We start from the raw sequence: 22003 nt of genomic DNA on the forward strand, positions 1-22003 counted from the left end.
CAGTGTCTCCAAATTATTTGTTCCCACAAAATTCCTCGGATGTAGACTCTTAATTTTCCTCTCAAAGTGCACCAGATTCATGCATTTCACTTTAAAAAGGTAAAAGAAAATCTCCCGAGGAGGGTCCGGATCTTGGCTTGCTATTATTTTACCCCGCTGGACTTTGGAGGCACTAGTAAAAAAAACTGGGTGTGTGAATGATTTAACAATAGTCAATCATTTCGGCAGCGCTGTCATTGGAGAGGGGCCCCCCTAATCAAATTCTGCTTAGGGCCCCATGAAGGCTTGGGCCGGCTCTGCCCCACCTCCTCCTGATTTCGATGAGATATAGTGTAATCATCACTGCATATTGTGGTAGGCCTATAAGGGTAACTGTCAGAACAACCATGTTATTTTCCTGTTCTCCCTGTAGCCTATCGTCTTACTCCGAGCTGGGAGCCTCTCTTTCCCCCTAAACCAATATGAAGGCGCTCGGCCCCTCCCACTCTCTCCCCGGTGGTCCTGTGGTTCCTTCAGTCAGCATCACTCTCTCATACAGCAACGGACTTCAGCTCAGCCCGACACAGGAACATGTTGCAGCAGAAACTGGTACGGTAAGAGTAAAATAACAAGTTTTAGTTGCAGTTCACTTCACAATATAGACATCACTGTATGAAAATGCGTGCGCAAATACGCATTTCACTGTGTGTTTAGTTTGCGATATTCATTGTAACCCAAGGGACGTATTTCTGATGTATATGGCTTTTATCTGAGCAACCCCCTCTCCCATTTTACCTTTCTGCTGCTCAGAATTTGTACAGCAATTGCAGATTATTACACGACGCCGAAGTTGGCATCCGATTCGCAGCAGCCGATTCGGCAGTTAAGGAAAAGTTAAGGGATTCTTAATGAGCAGCATGGAGCGACTGATTCTCCGTTGTTTAACCTCTTAAATCGCGGTAAAGGCGCTTTAATGGGTCTAGGTTATAAGAGAGTCTAAACATTCTTAAAGAACAGTTTACAATTTATGTAATGTAAAAAATGGGAGATTTCAATGCTTTGCATCTGGACCACATTAGAACTGGTCCTGATTGAAAACCACTACACCTAGACTCTTCAAATCTGGACTAGATTATCACAGTAAGCCTATGCATTATATAAAACATAGTTTCAGATTTGTGAAACCTTTATTCTATTTGTGAAAATGCATTAAAGGCTCATTTTATACAGAATTCAGAAGGCCCCTGTGGATTATTATCTTTATTATAACAAATGCAGTCACGTGCGGTGAGGTCAATGAGTGGGTAGGCACTGAGTTCTGAAAGCCAAATTGGTCTAAACCTATATTGTCAAAAAACAAAACAATAAACAAGAAACAGGGATGCACGGCCTCTCTCTCTCTCTCTCTCTCTCTCTCTCTCTCTCTCTCTCTCTCTCTCTCTCTCTCTCTCTCTCAAGCACAGACCAGACGTAGCCTATATGAAATGACACCTTGGTGACTGCGGGTTCTGTTTGCCCGTACTGTATTTTGGTCTAAATGATAAAACATCTCATCCGTCAACTAAACAGACTCCACAGCTGAGTCACTCATACCAAGGACCGAGAAGTACGTAGGGGAACGAGTCAAACCTTTGCTGATTTGCACTACTACTTCTGTTAAGCTTTCAAAATAAAAGACTGCACTCACTGTTCAATACAGCATATCTGGAGGCACCTCCATAAACTCTATCTTAATAGATAAAGTACCAGTAGCATACAGGTTACCTATGTCCAGCATCAGAATGAAACCATCTCTTTATCCACAATTATAGCACAGCTCCAATTAGGCTATGTTTGTCAGCAACAATGAAAACACAACTGCTCAGTTGGATATAAAATGCAGAATGGCTTGCACTCAGAATCAATTCATCCAATCCAAATGTATTAATAAAAAATTTAAAAAAGTTTCTGACTCACCAATCCGACTCCCTGGCTGTAAAAAACAAACAAGCCAATAGCAATCCAGTCTGACTGACAGCATAGCTAGCTAGCCGATCCTTTCGTTCATGTAGGCTACCTGTCCGCTTGAAACGCTCGTACATTGTTTGTCCTTTTTGCTGCTGGAAACCGTCCAAGGCTGGTGCAGGCCTTTCTCTTGCTATTCATTATTTTCTTTTTTAAATTATAATCCAACTTGTTAAAATTCCTCCAGTCTGAAATATCTGTGGGCATGGACGGCATATGCAATGTTGACTTTGGAATCCGCGGGGTTACGACGGGAATGAGCGTAGCCGGCGTAATGACGTAGGCCTAAACTGCGTTAATGTCCAATAAGATCTCGATTTTAATTGGTCCATGTATGATATATAACGTAAAGGCTTCTAGCATACCATATTTACGTATGTTAAAGAACACACAATCGAGGTGCGCATGCGCAAAATTTTTTTTTGCTTGCTGCCTCAATGAATAGGCAGCAAAGGCAGGCACTGCTTTTTTTTTTACCTAACTTACTAACTGCAACATTTCTCATCAAAACGTCCAGACTTTTCTTTAATAATCGCAGATTACATATAAAAATAATTAACAGTAATAATACAAATATAAGTTTAATAAATAAAATAATTGTATTTTTAATTGTATTGTTTTTGCTGGATCAGTGCCTACCCTTCCTACCTAGACCGCACATCACCGAACAAATAAGATTATAAGGCATGACATTTTATTGCATTTTGCAATGATCACAATAAATGTAAAGCCGACCAAAATGCAAAAAGTCTGTAAGATTATGTAGCCAGGAAGACTTGCCAGGCTTTGGATAAGAATATTGATTGCTTGGACTATATCGTCTAATAAAGGGTTTTTCACTTTTTCCCCATTAAAGGCTTTTTTAAAATCTGTTCTCCCTTATCTGATTTTAGGGCCTAAGGACAGAGGGCGTTGTGTGCTGTATAGTTAAGCCAGCTGATAGAACATTTCATTGTGGATATTGGGCGTTATGAATAGAATTGACTTGACTCCAATAAACCTGATGACCATAGATGAGCCTATGCAGCAGTTCTGGGGCCGTATTCACAAAACATTTTAAGGCTAAGAGAAGGTCCTAACGTGCTGATTTAGGAGTAACTCTAAAAAATAAGGGGCGTTTCACTCCTAATTTTAGGACTCCTAACTTTTTAAGATAAGTGTAATTCACAAAGCATTTTAGCGCTAAAACTAGCTCCTAAATCTATAAAAAGCTAGGAGTCCTCGAGAGGACTCCTAAGTCACTAAGAGTAAATCACAGGCAACCATTTGATGGTGTTTTGGAGAGATTTAATGCTAGTGAGCGTTATAAAAGGTACCTTTAATAGCTGTAAGGGTTTAATGATCTTAGTAAAGCTATATTTAGAAAGTATAGACACATTTATATTTATTATATTGTTATAAAAAAATATTTATTAAGTTAATTTTCCTCCAGTTGCTTTGGGTTTATGATGCACTGAAAGTTACTGTTGGTGTCACGTTTGGGTTTAATTTCCTACTAGAGTAGGCCTATATGTGGCGCTTCGCAGCATCTCCTCCGTTCCACAGATCCGCTACTGTATAGTTGCGCGTCTCGCCTTTTTCCTTCCGCATGTACTTTACGATTTCGCCGGCTGTTGTTTCTAAATTGTGAATTTCCTGGTTTGTCGCTGTCTGACTATTGCTGCAAAGTCCGCCATTGAGAGAAATACAGTGAGAGTGCATGGCGTGCAGCTGTTCAATGAGGATATTTTTCCGATTCAAATCATTGTAAAATTTAAAATGAATAGACCTATGTGGCGCTATTGTAGGTTAATTGTGAACAAATGTGTGGGAAACCCTGCAGTATCTTGGTTTCATGTTAAATCAGTGTCACTTGTCATTAATTGTATATAAAAACTCTTTACTTTAATACAGCGACACGATATGGATATCTCCCACAGTGTTTCCATCATAAATTCACTCTTAGCTCTCATTCCCTCTCAGCCAATCACTGTGGGCATAGAAGGTATGAACATGACATCATCCATAGCAACAGGGTCAACACCGCCCTCTAGTCTTAGCTAAGGAGTCCCTCCCATTCCTTAGTAAAAGTTGGTCTTATCAGCTTTGTGAATAGGTTTTAAGAAATTACTCCTTACTAAGAACTTTTAGTGCTCCTTAGGAGTACTCTTAGCGCTAAGATAACATGTTTTGTGAATACGGCCCCTGATGACTAGTCTAATGTCAGATGTTTTTGTCTCAGTTTGTTTGGGTCCTGTCATTCCTGTGTGGCCCTGCTGTGTGTTGGGGATTTGTCTATGAGCGGCCCCAACGCTCTGGACAGGATGGCACTTCAGCTAGGACAGAGTGTGAGTATGTTGGTCTTGTTACTGGCGAGATGTGATAATATAATAAGTAAATGGTGTATATCCTTTTTCAACAGTGACATGGTAGAGTTTCAGGTGCTGTTTATACTAAAACACGAAACGGTGCATCCGCAAAGATGCACAATATAATTTACATGAAAACAGCAAACGCAGGCATGAAAACGCAAAGTTTTGAGATCAACTCCCAGGGAGGAAACTTTGGAAAACACAACTGTTTTGGTATCTTGTAAACTGGCGAACCAGTTTCTCTGGTAACGCTGACGTCACGGCTCCACTTCACACATGCGTAATCTATAACATGTGCTGTTAAAATACCGACCACGCGAGTTATAAAGTTAGAAGACAACATAACATGCACGGTGTCTCCACGGCCTCATCACTGTGATCAGCGGAGAGTGTCGTGCAGGGCTCAAATATAACACTCGCCAATTTAGTCTAAGCGATTAGTAAGTTATTGAGACCACCCGCCACTTTGGCTGGGGAAAGATTTGTGCTCTGCCGGTTTTTCTAGCAAAATAAACTTGTGTCACCACCAGTGTTGGGAACGTTACTTTAAAAAAGTAATTAGTTATAGTTACTCTCTACTTGTTCCAAAAAGTAACTGAGTTAGTAACTGAAATATTTTATAATAGAAGTAACTAGTTACCAGGGAAAGTAACTATTTGCGTTAGCCTACTGTAAAAAAAAGTATGTCAACTAATTTGGATTTTTCTGAACAGTTTTCACAAGTCAGTTGAAATGAGTAGAACAGACAGGTAGGCCCACTTGTAGGCTACATAACCTTCAATATGTATTGCACATCAACAGACAGCAAGAGGTTTATCCTGCACTTCAAGTAGGCCTAGCCTATTTTGTTCTCAACAAAAGTAGTAGAGGAAACTGCTGAATGTACCGTGCTGATCTGCTATCACTGGATTCACTTCAGGGGTGTCGGCTAAAACACCACTTAAGGCCAAAAACGTCAGACTATGAAGCATGAGACGATGAGAGGAGGAGTAAGGATTTATCCTATGTTTATTTCCTTCTTTAACATGCACAGCATACAGATCCCAGGAAAATAACAGTAGCAATATTCGGCTCATGATGACACGCTAAACAGCTGTTGCAACCGGTGAATCGCGGCTGTTTAATAACGTGCATAAATTATAATTTATATAGATCGGGAAACTCCATGCACTTACTCACAAGGGCGATGCAAACAAACTCAGGGAGAGCACGTTTCAACCGTGGATTGATAGGTGGTTACTGCGGCAACGCGCATGCTCACACAACAGAGAGAGAAAGAAAAAGAAACTTCACTAAACAGGCGCTCCGGCTGACTGACGTGACGGCGCTAACTGACAGTTATAATGTCATCCACACTGAATAAAACACATCTTAAAACAGCATAAGAAATAACAATCGCTTATCTTGTTGTTAACCCACCGGTCTCCTTACTAGCAGTTTGTGTAGTATGGAGCCAGGGGTGCTTTGGGATTACACAGTTTATTCAATCAATTCATAGTAACGCACCGCATTTAACGTTCAGTAACGATAACGGCGTTGTAACGACGGAAAAAGTAATTGGTTAGATTACGCCGTTACTGATAAAAGAACGGCGTTACCTAACGCCGTTATTTTAAACGGCGTTATTCCCAACACTGGTCACCACCTGTAATGCCAGGGACACGGCTCTCTACATTAAAAAAACACTATCTATAGATCAGCGCGCAGCGGTTAAGTTACTGTTCAAACAAAAGGAGCATTAACGCTACGGCTTCACATTAAAATCATTTCACTGGCTTCAAATTAATAGCATTTCACTGGACAAACGTGAGTTGACTTTTATTTTGAAGTACGCCTAACGGGAAGGTAGCCGCTCACAAAGCCCCTTCACTATCAGCATGTCTTCTGTTTTCACGAGTTCATTGCGGTGAAATAAGAGGACAGAAACCTTGTCATTTACAATACTTGTAACCCTAAGCTTACACCAACCGCTTCATGAACATTATTGGCATTCATTTTCGGTTAAATTATTGTTTTAGGCATCAAATTGTGCCGGAAGAGCTATCTACTAGGCTAAGTGTCACTGCTGACTATTGGCTTGGCATGCGTACTACACTGATTTCGGCCTGTTTTCTCCGAAAACATGTGCACGAGTGAAGTTCTCAAATCAATTGCGTCTGCACGTGTTAACTTTTGAAACCAGAAACGGGAAAACTGTCACGTTTTCACCGTGTAAAGGGCACCTCATGCATTCTTAACACCAAAGATCCTGACATTAACAATAGGCTAAACAACAAACTTCACTATGCTTGGCATGGTGGGCCGCCATGCTGGAATACACTGGGTGACTACATTACTGATTTTCTGAATTAATTTGGATCCATTTGAGACTGTCGGTTGTACAAAACAAGCTACTTTGAAGATGTCACATTGGCCTAAGAGAAATTGTGATGGATATTTTTTCACAATTTCCTGATAGATAGATAGATAGATAGATAGATAGATAGATAGATAGATAGATAGATAGATAGATAGATAGATAGATAGATAGATAGATAGATAGATAGATAGATAGATAGATAGATAGATAGATAGATAGATAGATAGATTATTTTTTTAGATGTTTGCGGAAAAACCCGTTCAGATCATTTATTGTAGCAAGCCTCTATACCCAGATTTTCCTCTGGTCTCAGGATGACCTATATTGGTGTCTGCAGCCTGCGATCTGGCTGGGCCCTCCCACCGTGCAGGGCCCTCCCACCGTCTCTGCCGTGATTACGTGATACTAGAGAGATACTGCGTCTCACGTGAATAACCGAAATGGCTAACGCAGGAGCTTAGCCATACTTTGAACAGTTTGACATGACCTGACATGATTAAAACCAATGAAAACATTAGCTTCAAAGTTTGTTTTCTACATGAATAGCTTCCTATCTTTTGTCATGTTAAAAACGAGGCATTATTAGACTGCAATGGGAAAGCTAAGTTAGTGTAATAGGAGCAAAAGCTGGATGCTACTCCCGAAGCTACATGCTACACTAGGTAAATGACAGGCAAACAACCATTGAGGACATTCCTTTTAGTTTCACCGATGGAATTACTACACAAGTAGCTTCCTAATCTTTGACTTGTTATAAACGCGGCATTGACTGCTGTGGTTAAGATACATTAGTGGATTAAGAGCAAACTGCTTCTGTGTTGGTTTATGTAACACTCTGCATGCCTTACTGTACTGGCTGTACTACAGGCATCTTCTCACTTAAACCGGGAACACACCGCACTGGCCCCCTGCGTCGGTTGGCCGCGTGAACGCAGGAGGCTCGCCGCTTGGTCATATTGGGCCATATTAACCGCAGCCGCCGCCGGCCGCCACATCGAAGGCGGCGGTTGACCGTGTGAACGCAAGAGGCTCGCCGCTTGATCATATTGGGCCATATATTCCTGTGCCAAAAAATACAGATGTAGGTACACTGTGTACAGCGGCAGTCATGTCACAAATATCATTAAAACAGCATGAAGACGCACCCCGATCGCAAATACACAGACATTACACATTAACAGCAATTCAGCAACATACTAAACACAATAACAACAGCAGTGTGTGCTCAGCTGCAAAAATAAAGGCAGACATCAGCCTACCTGAAAGTGAAAGTGTGCCGGCTGACGGAACACCGGTGCTTCGCTGTACTATATTGGAATTCCACACGGACACTGCCGTCAACTTTGGGTTCATATTATCCTCAGGAATAGCACACAGCTGGGTGAGTTTCACTATGCTAACCGGCGCTACCTTGGCTAAAGTACAACCAACAGCTAAACAGATGCAAAATACACATATTTGCAGAATGTATTGGAAGCCCAATGTCCTCACTCCACACACCCACCTCGTCTTGCAGACCACCGGGCAATCTCAACGCTGATTGGCTATCGCGGCGCGGCGACGCCAAAAAGATAAATAATTTCATCTTCTGCGTTCGCCGCACATGTTGGCCGCACCGCAAATGGCAGCGCCTTCGATTCACACGTTTCGATTAGGCGCGGCCGCGCAAGCACCCGCCGCCGGCCGCTGGACGCCGATTCTTGGGTGGACGCGCGGCCACGCGCTAGTACATTGACTTTGTATGTAATCTCGCCGCGCGGCCAGTGCGGTGTGTTCCCGGCTTTAGAGGGAAAAACAATATGGCTGTCGCTCGAAATATTTTCCAGAGGATCTGGGCGCCATGGACCAATAAGAAATGGGGGGGGGGGGGGGAGGGAGGGTTATCATAGACTATTGCACGGTGGAAGATTCTATGACGACATAGCGAGAAAAATTCTGAACGGAGTGCATTGGGGAGGTTTTCAGAAAGAGGGAGGGGGAGAAAAGGAGAGAGTTTTTTTCAAAATACCTTGGCAGTCTCTAGGCACACCGTGGACCCATATTTATTTTAAAAAACATTGAAAAAGTGCATTTTGCATAATATGGGACCTTTAAGCTACAGGTCTACGACATATGCAGGAAGCAACTCCTGAGATTTTTCTCAGAGCAGAGTGAACCCTTTAACCCTATGTGATCTCCAACATCAACTGGACTGACACGTCCACCCTCGGGTGTCTCACTCCTCTAAACATGAACAACATGCAATTAGATGTGAAACAACTTTCCACACCAGCAACTGCAGCTCCACAGGAAATTCCCCTTCATTTATTAACTGTGTTATTTTCTATATGAAGTGCCTGCCAGCGCATATGAAATAAGCAAGCAGAGAGTATGTGGTTGTGGTGGGTATTTCAATGGATCACTGTGAACTTGCCAGGTTGTGATTGGGCAGTTTTTTTTTTGAAGAGAGTGTGTTTGTGTTCCTCTACCCTGAGTCAATATTAAGAGAGCATTGCAGCTCATTTTCTTCCCCAGATTCTCAAACTCAGTCAGCTGAAAAAGGTCAGGCTTGCTTCAATGTGCTGTAGATTACGATAGCAGCAAGTCATGGCTGCAGTCTTTTTCTATTATTACACCATGACTGTGCATTTGCCAGACAATGCTTGATTCACTAAATATTTATTGCTATCGTGCCTTAACAGTAACTGAAGTTGCTCATGAAACTTTAAAATTGAAATGTTATCTTGCAAAAACATTTTAAAACAGTTTTTACAATACATTCAATATTTACTGTAGTCAATTTATTATAATAGTTGGAGTCTCCTCTTCGGCAGAGAAGGGAGTCATTTTAAATGGTTGTTGCCGTTGGCAAGAATGGCCTTCTTATTGGTCATTATTACAGTGAAGCTGAAGGAGCCTCCTACTAAAGGAGTTGGAGGCTACAAAGTAGTGCTGTCTATTATATTCAGCAGCCTCACCAACATCCTTCTCACCACAACCAACTGTAGGGGCTCCATTCAGTCCCCAGCACAGAGCAAGCCTTCTTTAGAGTCACTGTTCGGATGCTGCTGCCCCAACAGATGGCTACACAGAAAATTACACTTCTACAACAGACGAAGATAGAAGATATGTCACATGTTGTTGAACACATTGAGGGATGTAGCTTCCTCATGAATTAGGTTGCATTCACACCAAATCAGACGGTGGGGCAAAAGCGCAGGTTTTCTCATTCATTTGAATGAACCCCATATGTACCACCGTAGCGTCACATTGAAAAAAATCGCAGCCAGCTGTGTTTTGTAAGAAGAAACCTGCTCAACTCTTAGAGAAATGCAGCCCTACGTCACACGGCGTGTAAGCGTTTACCAGACCGGACGACACCAGGTGTAAAAGGGTCTACTGTAATGTTAGTTATGTGAAACTCTCACAGCCACACAATAATGGTAAGAAACGCCAAATCCTATACCCCTTTCCCACTGGTCAAAAAATCCACCTACACCCGCGTTCATCCGGCTATTTTGTCCGATGGGAAGGTTTGCACTGTGCTCTGCTCGGCTTTTCGATGGGAACACAAGTCCCGGATCAATATGCTGATTTCTGACGTATCACGCCATGTAACTAACAATAGCCTTTATTTATTAAAATTGCTCCACCAGACAGATCTTAGTTTATGGTTTTAATTTCGATTCAGGTCGTGTTGAAGCATGTGAGACCCAGCTGAGCTGAGGCGCTGAATGTGTTTAAAGACTATAAAGTTATAATAGTTCTATCCATAGTTTGTTAACCTGATCGTCCGCACCAACCCGCAAAAATATGAAAAAAATTGCGCCGCAAACAACTGAAGGGAACTGTTGGTCCTGCGGGCATCCGCCATTATGCAGACCATACGGGCAAGAAAAGAGAGAAATAGAAAGAGAGAGAGAGAAAGAGAAAGAGAGAGAGAGAGTAGGCTAAAATACTTTTTTGTATATAGGCTATAGCCTATAGTTTGAGGTTTTAACTTTTATATCGGGTTTGTTACTGGGATAAGGACAGTAGTTCAATGACTTTCTTAAAGGGGACATATTATGCAAAATCTCAGTTTTAAAGGTGTATTTCCAAGGTCTACTAGAAAAGGTTTTCATGGTTTATTATTCAAAAAACCCAATAGTTTTCTACCATTTCCCATTTCTTCATCGCCTTTTCCAGCCTTCTCTGCCCTCTATCCCAAAAGGTTGGTTTTGACATCTTACCCCCCTTCGCAAAAATACTAGTCTGCTCTGACTGGTCAGATCTACATGGGCGTGCATGCACCGCCCTGCTCATTTACTCTATACCTACCTACATGGGCATGGCACACGCCCAGCTGTCAGTTTTGTTTACTTTTGGCCAATGCAGCATGGAGACCAATGTAAACATGTTTAGCTTCATTTCTACCACAAATATCGGCACACTAACCAGTTCTAAACTAAAAGATGTACAACTGAACCTGTTCAGACAGGAGTCTGAGCTGAAAACTGTGAAAATGGCATCAAGATTTCTGATTTCCCTGACATTATCCTCAGGTAAATACTGTTTAATTATGTCAGTCAATAACATAATTTGAGCTAAGTATTTATGCATAAACTCTCTAAACTGGTAACATACACCCTGTTTTACGTTTGTCTTTACAGGTCTGTGGAATGATGTACAGCCCAGTGGAGTGAAAAAGCTTTGGTTGTGAACCGATACTGAGTTGACATGTACAGTAACCATAATGGAAAATAATGTATCTTGAATCATGTCAAGATTCACTGGAAAGGCATTATCTTTTGTAAAATGTATGGTTGAAATAATTATGCTTTAGGTTTGTCAGAGCTGCAAATTATCTGACAACATTTCAATATCTAGTAGATAATGTATCATTTGTATTGTGATCACTCATTCTAAAAAATAGATAATAGTTTGCTAGTAGGATATCTCAAATCCCTGCAGAGAGTCCGGTCAGAACTCTGGTGGTGGCAATAAAGGGGGTTCCAGATGATGGACGGTTTAAGGGGTTTATTGAAGCACGTGGTGATACATTAACACCGGTGAACTTGTGATCTAATTCGTATGGTAATTTGTGGTTTCTGTAAATATAAACAGAAGATAACATATCCATAATGAGATACTGTAATTCTGTACAATCAACTCAAATATAGCTTACTTGCAACTTAACATTAATAACATAATGGTCATCTATAGACAGTGCAGATATCTTATGATATGCATAATTAACAACAGCAATCTTGCTAACATTCTCTTAGCTTTCACTTTCATAACTATGACAAAGTCAACACTGAAACAAGGGGAAATAACTTACAGCTTCATGCACGCACAAATCCCAACAGAACAAGCTGGTTAATACTAAACTGTGCATTTAAGCCTTAAACTAAATAGTTCTTGGTGAGCTAGTGGCGGCCGTGCCAAGCGCAAGTCAGTCTTCTCCGTCTGATTCCTCGAGCAGAGTCACGAGACATGTCCGAGCGCGCCCTGCTGGCCAGTAGTTTTCCGCTCACTGTCATGGCGTCTTAAAGTGACAGGAGGCCTTTTAAACAGCCGCCCCCAAATTCACAGCGTGAATTTGAACATCCGTAAGGCCATTTGGTGGGCCGGGGCACCCACTCCACTTCCTGCAGTCCGCGCACTTCCTCTGGTAGCTGCGCTCTGCCTCACATTGGCATAGCACCCAATACTGTTTCCCGATGTCTGAGAGCATCCTCTCTGGCCCAGGATGATGCACCTTGTCATTATAGTCCTTCATCATCGAACAGAGGAGATGCTTCAGCTGGACCATCTCCTCGAGAAAGGCGTTGCTCTGTGCCGGTCGCAGGGCCTCCAGTTCGACAGCGGCATAGGCATCCACCATCATGGGGCTTGTAGGGTCCGCCGCCCCGTGAAGCTGGCGGGATGTGGCTTCCTGGTACACATGCAGGGGCTGTTGTTGCTGTGGCAGGGATGGAACTGCGATAGTCACAACAGCAGCAGTCGGTGTTCGTTCCTCACTCTCAGGGTCGTTGCAGGTTGAAGATGGCTGCTCAGGCCACACCTCTGGTGGCAACTTAAGGAATGTTTGGCCGTGGGCCCCCCTGTGGCGATCACACCGGTCTTGAAGAGCGAGTCCGCAGGTGATGTCGTCGGCTGGTTGGTCTTGGGTCGGTAGAGTCAACTCAGTGGTGAGGGCCGCACGCAGCTCCAGGCTGGGGATGGACAGCTGCTTCTTGGGAGCAACTCTGGACCAGGTAGCAGGGAAGGAAACCTCCACCTTTTGTGGCTCTAACTTTAAAGCATGGCTTGCCTCTTCTAGCTTGCGGATACTGGTCTGGTAGGCAGCGGATTGTTCCGGGGCCTTTGCTAGCTGTTTCTCAATACCTCTCAGCTGTGGCAGCTCAGCTTCTGGTAGGGTGTGCAGCTGCAGCATGGGTTTGACTTGTAGGAGGGGTGTAGCATAGCACTTGAAGCTATTGACATCCACTCTCACCGGCTGCTTTTGAAGGTGGGGCACAGCTTTCTGGTCTTGGCTTGATCTCACAGTCAACTTTTCACTGTGATATTGAGGCACGTCCATCTGCAACTTCTCAACATGAGAGAGCAGGTCGGTCGGGGACGATGTGGATGTGAAGAGACACTGTGATGTTTCAGGGCTCTGCTTGATGCCTTGAGCTGGACCTTGCAGGGTCCATCCCAGGCGCGTCCTCACAGCAGCTGGACCACCAGCTGGTCCAAACCGAACAGGCTCGATGGGGGTGATTAGGTGTGTGCAATCGGAGCCAATCAGCAGCACAGGACAAACTCTGTTCAGCGACTGGAGAGGCAATCCAGCTATATGCCTGTACTTCTGCTGCAGCATACTTATAGGATGGGTGTGCTCTGACAGACAAAGCTGCTCGGCGGAGAATGCACTCTTGATCTTATACCTCTTCCTTGGCTCAGAAGCCGGGGATATGGTGAATGATACGGCCGCCCCGTGAAGCATCTGCGGCTCCTGTCTGACCGTGCGAAGGGCCAACTCTTCTGGCTTGCCCTTGAGGCCCAACTTCTTTGCAGCTGCATGGAGGAGGATGGTCCGCTCCGATCCGTCGTCTAGGACAGCATACGCCTCCAACGACCTGTTGCCATTCCGTATGATGACCTTGCTGATCTTCAGGAGCACTTTGCAGTTGTATACTGAGCGGTCAACATGCATGACTTTGCTGGCGGTGTTCATGAGACAGCAATCTGCATTGGCTGTGGCTGGTGGGTTATTCTCTGATCTCTCCTCTGCTCTATCATTCACCTCGTGCAGCACAAGCAAGTGTCTCCTGTTGCATGTCTTGCAAGGAGCTTTCAGGGTGCACTTAGCTGCTTGATGGCTGCGGCCACAACGCCAGCACCGGTGGTTAACTGTGATCCAAGACACCTTCTGCTCTTTGGTTAGTTGCTGGAAGTTACCACAGCTGTTAAGGAAGTGCTTCTCATTGTCACAATAGGGACAGTAAGCTCTCCCCTTCTCTGCCCTACTGTGATAGCTGGCTGAAAGCTCTGATGTGGGCGGGTCTGCATGGTTGCTTGTCTCTGCAGCCTCCTCTGTGCTTAGGAAGATGGTAGTGGTCTTGCTGGTTTGCTTTGAGTCTCCCCGGTTCTCTCTTTCTCTGTTGGATGACTCGTCTCTCTTGTAGCTGGCACACTTCACGCTGTCCTCTTGCACCTCAAGCTCATATTCGAGCCACTCAGCAAAATCGATGAGCGTAGGGATAGCTACTCGGAATGGGTAAATGAACCTCTTAAAGCTGGCAGTGAGGTCATAGGGTAGCTTAGACAGCAGTCTGGCCACGTGAGAACCACAGTGCAGTTCCACTTCACCTTTCATTCCCAAGTGTTCTAGCATGCCCACTAGTGAGCGGACACGGAGAGCAAACATGCGAAAGGCTTGCCCATCCCCACTGCGTATATCTGGGCCATCCATCAACTCAGCAATGCGTTGCACAGCCAGCTTGTGAGGCTGCCCATACATCTTGGTGAGGGCAAGCATAGTGTCCGTGTAAGGCTGCCTGGAGTTGCTATAAGAATCTGCCACGAGTGAGGCCTCCTCACACTTCAAGTGGTCTGTGAGGATCTGGAACTTATATCGCTCAGTGGCGTCATCTGGGAGGATATTCTCCAACGCAATCTTCATCCTTGAGAACTCTCTTGGATTTGGAGATGTAAGCAATGGAATGGACGGCTTGGGCCCCCTGTAAGTACGCTCTCGGGTAGGTGGTAAGTCTGCATAAGAGGCACCGGGTGGGGCACTTTCTCTATATGTTCTATCTGAGTACCCATTCTGTGGCTCACGTTGTGCATGAAATGACTGCAGCCGGGTTCTCTGGCCATACTGGTCTGCACCGGGATAGTATGCTCGTGGAGGGGCAGAATAATATGGCGTGTGATAGGAGTCTTCTTCCCTCTGGTTTGAGACCCTTAGACGGTAGAGATCCTCTGCTAGCTTGCTACTGGGGCCAGAAGGGAGGTAGTTCTCTTCTCTGTAACCAGCTGGACACCCTTGCTCTTGCCATCTGGCCGGTGCTGGATAGTGCCTTTCTGGCACCCCATACTCTGTACTTGATGGCAAGTGGGGCTGTGGATGTTGCTGGTATGCAGCAGGCCTGGAGGGGGCTCTTACCTCTGTCGACAATCTCTGGACCTGTTGCTGTAGCATAATATTGGTTTGCTGCATCTTCTTTAATTCAGCAAGAAGTCCAGATACCTGGTTGAATGGTGTCCTCAGAGCTGTTTCACCCGTGAGGCTCTGCTGCCCTCTGGTGGGTAAATTTGGCGACTGACCCATGTCACGGTATGTGACCTCTTCGTCCATCTTCATATGCTGTTTAATCTCTTCCAACTCTCCCATCTGGTTGCTCGGGTACGTTGCACTGGCTTGGCTGATTGGTGGGTTGGACCTGGAGCGTGCCTTCCTCTCTGGCTGCTCGTCCTGCGTATGGAACCGCCTTAAGGACCCTGGTCTGGATAGGTCATAGTCCGACAGGTGGGAGGGAATTGTTCCCTGTCTTATGGGTCAGGTGACCATCTCTGCTGGATCAATAGTTTGCATCTTCCTACAGGGCTTTGCTATCCGGCTCGAAGGACCAATAAAAAATAGATAATAGTTTGCTAGTAGGATATCTCAAATCCCTGCAGAGAGTCCGGTCAGAACTCTGGTGGTGGCAATAAAGGGGGTTCCAGATGATGGACGGTTTAAGGGGTTTATTGAAGCACGTGGTGATACATTAACACCGGTGAACTTGTGATCTAATTCGTATGGTAATTTGTGGTTTCTGTAAATATAAACAGAAGATAACATATCCATAATGAGATACTGTAATTCTGTACAATCAACTCAAATATAGCTTACTTGCAACTTAACATTAATAACATAATGGTCATCTATAGACAGTGCAGATATCTTATGATATGCATAATTAACAACAGCAATCTTGCTAACATTCTCTTAGCTTTCACTTTCATAACTATGACAAAGTCAACACTGAAACAAGGGGAAATAACTTACAGCTTCATGCACGCACAAATCCCAACAGAACAAGCTGGTTAATACTAAACTGTGCATTTAAGCCTTAAACTAAATAGTTCTTGGTGAGCTAGTGGCGGCCGTGCCGAGCGCAAGTCAGTCTTCTCCGTCTGATTCCTCGAGCAGAGTCACGAGACATGTCCGAGCGCGCCCTGCTGGCCAGTAGTTTTCCGCTCCCTGTCATGGCGTCTTAAAGTGACAGGAGGCCTTTTAAACACATTCATAATAAAGTTTTACCGTTAAAAAATGTATTGTGTTGCTTACTGTCACTGTTTGCTACCTGTAGTAAAGACTTGAAACTCACATTTTCATCTCGCTGAAGACTTTCTCTGATAAAACAGTATCATTACATTTTAAAAAGACCAAAAACATCCTTAAAAATAAAGCAGTTTATTCATAGCCAGTGGAATGAAAATATGAAGTGTACATATCAAACAGAAGCAAAGCCATAACTTTTATGTAACTGTCCAGTTGTTGTTGGGCCCTGAAGAAGACCACCTGTCCCACCCAGTGAACACATCCTCCTCTGAAGGAACGGATAGTGTGACGGTCTTGGTGGCTCCGTCCGGCTCCATCAGGTCACTCAGACACCTGTAAAACATGGCACATTCAATGTTACATCATGTAGCCTAGCTGACATGTATAGGCCTACATCATACATCTGTTATGGCAAAGCTACAACAAATTCAGTATAGCCCTGGCTCAATAAGCAACAAGTTCTGAGTGATACTGTGTGCTTTTTGAAATATAATGGACAGGAAACAAACACCAGCAGAGACAACTTACAGTATTCCTGTCTATGTGTACATTACACTGGAGATCATGTAATAGGCCTACTGCTGCTTGTACTACAAGTTTATTTTGCTTAAAAAAAACGGCACTTTGTCCCGCATTCTCCCGCACAAACGTAGTCTTTGTCCCGCATCTGGTGAATTGGGATCTGGTCACCCTAACTACACACTGTCCGCAGACTTATTGCGGTGTGTACTTGAGCTATACAATCAGACAGCTAGCAGGTAGCAGGATGAAGCTATTAAAAAAAATACTCTTCAGTTTCCAACACACCCTACAGTTTCACCGTCTGTTTTTCACACAGGGGCTGTCACGGCAGGACTAACGTGAGCTCACAAAAGAGCCAAATAACAGTCACTGCAAAAGACTCACAGCTCTAACCGTTAGCATAAAGCTAACGGTAAAGCTAGCGGGCGCTAATGCTAACGACTAAACCCAGCATTCTCTCATTTCAGTCGGTGTTGGTTATTATAGGAGGGATAAAATAAAGCACATTACAGACATTGAACTAACAAACGGACAGAATTATTTTTAAAATAGGACTACTTACATTTCGGACGGATGGTGTCTCTCAGTCTTCCTGGCACAGTCTCCTCCACACTCCAGTAAAAAAGGCTTTGTTCACACTAACAGATTGCAAACCTTTGCTGGAGATAGCCTAACAAAAAATGAAGCAAATCCATTCAACCCTAGTGTGCTTCGAGGCTGGGGTGTGATGGTAGCTTGAGGTTGAGCTCACACTGCAGCTTGCTTCTCCTCTGTTGTTGCATGAGCGAGTGGAGGCTCAGCCAGGTGTGTGTGGTTACCAACGGGGCGTCTTGATTTGCCAATCAACTGCCGAGTTTCTGGTGAGCTTTCCCGTGGGAGTATTTATGATAATAAAAACCGACCGATTTCGTCATCAGTCGGTGTTTTTTGGAAGAAACCTTTTTTGAAATAAGTGTCCCAGAAGAAACTGACATATTTGTCTTTTTGAAGCTTGTGTGTGCTGGTAGGGACGCCAATAACCTAAACAGTGTGCCCAAACACCGGCAATGTTTGGTTTTTCATAATATGTCCCCTTTAAGCTGACTATCTAACACCGCAGTGCTCATAATGCCAGCTGTCATTAAAGGGAAGGAGTCAGACTCAGCTTAATATTAGTGCTGTCAAACGATTCAAATATTTAATTGTGATTAAAAGCAATAATGTCAGAGTTGACCCGCGATTATTGGCACATTTTTATCTATTCTAAATGTCCCTTGATTTATTTTTGTCCCATTGTTTTTTCACATTTTAATGCTCCTATCACACACATTCTCTGCACCCTGTAATTCAGTGTATTTTTTCTAAAATATTATTATTTCCAGTTCAGTGCAAATAGCCCACAATGTAGATGCAAGCTTGTTTGTGGTGTTGTAGTGTTTCTAACGTTACTAGTTCTTGCAACAGCATGTGAATAAACTACAAAGTTTGCTAGACCAAAAAGAACGTTAATTTCGCGATAATTTTTTTTAGGGGAGACCGGGGATAGTAGGCACACTTTTTACTCTAGTGAGAATTGCTCATCACCTATACTTCTTTCAATAGTCTTTACTACATTAAATTGAAGCTTAAGGTGTTGGCTTGAAATGTGTACCCCTCACTTGTTCTAACTTATTGTAATAAAGAAGAAATTAATCATCAAAGACACCCTTACACATTGTGACAACCAGCCCCATCAAGGGATCGGTTGTCACACAATACGGTTTGTCACAATGTTATTTTAATGGGAATAATCTTAAAAAGAAGGCAAGAAAGCAGAACTAAATTTGAAAGTTTAATTGCATTGTCAAGTTGACAAATAGGCCTACATAACTTACTGTAGCCTTGGCAGCTGGTCTAGTTTGGTATGCACTGGGTTGTTTTGATTTTGTAGCCCTTTTTTCTTTTGCATGCTAGCTGTCTTTTCCTGCTCTATTCTTTCCTTCTCTGGGGTATCAGTGAGGATACAGCTTGACAATTTATTTGGTTATTGGGTTCCTTTTCTGCCTTTGACATGTGACAACCAACCCCCCCAAAAATGTGATGACGAACCCCAACTTGAATTTCTTGCTAGCATCAAGGCCAACAACCATCTGACAACTAATTAGCTTGCTAACCACAATCTAAACTATAGTTTACCCTTCACACTTTTTTAGGGTAACAAGTATTTTGTTATAAACCCATTGTGTAAAAACATAGAAGAAAAATACTGAGGAGCTAAATATTTTCAATTTTACATGAAAAACACAAGATATAACGATTGTGACAACCAACCCGTGTGACATATAACCCCGTTCTCCCCACACAGTTAAAATGGGTTTGCGTTAACGCCGTTAAGAACGCGATTAACTGACAGCACTACTTAATATCATAACTTTAAAAGCACCAATTGACTTGCGAATTTCGTTCATTTATAATTTGGGCTGTCAAACGATTAACATTTTTAATCAGATTAATCACAGGATTCTGTGGATTAATCACAATTAATCACGATTAATTCTACCATTCGAAAAAGGCCCGAAAAATTACCATTTTCTCTGTATATTGTTGTATGAATGGAAAAATAAAGGACAAAAAGTGAATGAAAACATTTAAATGTATTTTTTTTATTAATTGAAAATCCAAATTATGGTGTAAATACTGCAAATAAATTATAATCAACTAAAACATATGCTACCACACCATACTTAAATTTGGCTGTCTCTATTCCTATGTCTTTGAGCAAATATAGGATAGGCTATAGAATGGCATTCATTTGGTGAATCCATGGTTTTGCATCCCTGAATACAACCTGATAGCAGTTCGCGTGTGTGTTAGGGCTGTGCGATATGACGAGATATATCGTCTGACGAAATATAAACGTCTATCGTTTCATTTTATGCAATAACGTTTATTTTGTTGAGTCACAAATCACACTCTTTACGACACAAACTATTGATATAGCTCGCAGATAAGTTACTGTTAATTCCAGCTGAACATTTCCTACAGCTATGCTTCACATTAAAAGCATTTAACTTGAGAAACTTGAGTTGACTTTTATTTTGAAGCGCACACAGTGGCGGACTCAGACAGTTTGAAGGGCAGGGGCGAAAAAATAAAAATGGCACATTCTGGACAACATTTCTAACTCGATGGTGTTTTGTTCCCCCAGTGGAGCCAGAAAGGCAGCCCTGCCTGGAAGGCCCCGTTCGGGGCACTTGTTACATCTCCATGTAGCACTTACTTGTGGCACTTTGTAGTTTGGTTTATTTGCAGCTATAGTACTGACGTGAATCTTGTTGTTCTGAGTTTGTACCTTCTTTGTTGAATGCACTTAATGGAAGTCGCTTTGGATAAAGGCGTCAGCTAAATAGAATGTAATGTAACAAAACACCAAACACTGCGTTTGTAGATGTTAAAAAAAACGGTTGGGCTCATATAATTAAAAGGGGGGTGTGGGGGTTCCCCCCCAGAAAAAATTAGCTTCAAAGACACTTTCCCCTAATTCTAGCGACTTTATAAACACTAAAATGAGTTGTTCACATCATTGCACTTTCACATTTTAGCATAAGAAGGGAGGATGCCTTGCTGCTTTCATCTTTACTAAAATTTAAGTAAATTAGACTGGAGAAAAATCAATGTGCCGCTATCATACAGTCTTTGACCGCTGACAGCCAGCTACGGAAATATTGAAGGGAGTTTTCCTTCATGTTGAGGTGATGGCTGACTATTATCGTCTCTCTTGCATGACATAACCTACACTTGAATGAGGACCGGATCTTGACACTCAAAAAATGTATATACATTTTAAACGGATTATGCAAACTGAAAATATTAAGTTTTTCTAACTTGGCATCTAATTGCGCTTTTCCACTATGGGTACCGACATACTCTTAATCCGGTTTTTGCTTTGTGATCCAGTGGAGATTTAAATACCACTCGATGTAGCTGTTTGTCATAGCGACGCCACATGAAAGCAACGCCTCTTTCGCATTCCCCGTTCGTCGGCTGCACCTCATTAGTGTAACACAACTTGTCTTTTCGGTTTGCCATATTCTTTCTCCAGAAGGCACATCATCATCATTTAGGCCTATTGTATGGAGGGGCAACCTAGGGCACTCAATAATTTTTGTTCACATGTAAAGGGCAGCAAATAAGGCACTTTCTCTCATTTTCACCACCATAGAGGGCGCTTTAGCATCACTTTTTCAACCATGGGGGCACCAGACGGGCAGAAGGGCACTAGAAGGGCACCAGACGGGCAGAAGGGCACTATAAGGGCACTCATTAAGGCACGTCATCAAATTTTCTTGTTCTATAGGCCACATCATCATAATTTATTGTATGAAGGGGCACCCTAGAGGGCACCCAATCATGTTTTACACTTGAAAAGGGCAGTCAATAAGGCATTTCCTCTTATTTTTTCACCACTCTTGAGGGCACTTTAGCGCGCTTTTTCAACCACGAGCCACGAGGGGGGGTGGTCATATCGCCCAGCCCTAGTGTGTGTGTGTGTGTGTGTGTGTTTGTGTTTGTGTGTGTGTGTGTGTGTGTGTGTGTGTTTGCACGCGCGACCACGTTCTATGGGACTGTTCATTTGTAACGCGCGCAGCTACTGATCCTGGGTCAGCCACAACGTTAGAGGGACTGTAGTAGAGAGCGGGTGGGATGCACGGGGCTGACCATTCTGGACATGCGTTAATTGCGTAAAAAAAATTAACGCGTTAATTCCAGAAATTAATCACCCTGCGTTAACGCGTTGATTTTGACAGCCCTATTTATAATATGAAAAAGTTTTTAAAATATAATTTCCATGGGGGTGCTCCGGTGGCGTAGTGGGACTCAGTCCTTGTCACAGTGGTCGCCAGTTCAAATCCGACCTGTGGACCTTTACTGCATGTCACCCCCCAACCCCTCTCTGTCTCCCATTTTAACTCTGTTTCTCTCCATACTGTCAAATAAAGCTTGAAAATGCCCAAAAATGATCTTAAAAAAAATCCATGGGGCTGTTCA

The 22003-nt window shown here is 43.2% G+C and overlaps 1 protein-coding gene across 1 annotated transcript in view; it reads left to right on the forward strand.

Annotated features, from left to right (window-relative positions):
• Positions 1 to 461: 461 nt before the first annotated feature.
• The window catches only part of enpp2 (ectonucleotide pyrophosphatase/phosphodiesterase 2), a gene marked incomplete at its 5' end in the record, with an annotated part of 223128 nt that continues 201586 nt past the window's right edge, over positions 462 to 22003 (forward strand). Inside the window, 2 exons of the mRNA XM_080038824.1 lie at positions 462 to 593; positions 4205 to 4310. Of these exons, the coding sequence (XP_079894950.1) occupies positions 462 to 593; positions 4205 to 4310 (238 nt within the window). The remainder of the gene's footprint in view (positions 594 to 4204; positions 4311 to 22003) is intronic.

This window comes from Ammodytes marinus, assembly GCF_949987685.1.
Source record: "Ammodytes marinus genome assembly, chromosome: 13".
NCBI lineage: Eukaryota > Metazoa > Chordata > Actinopteri > Uranoscopiformes > Ammodytidae > Ammodytes > Ammodytes marinus.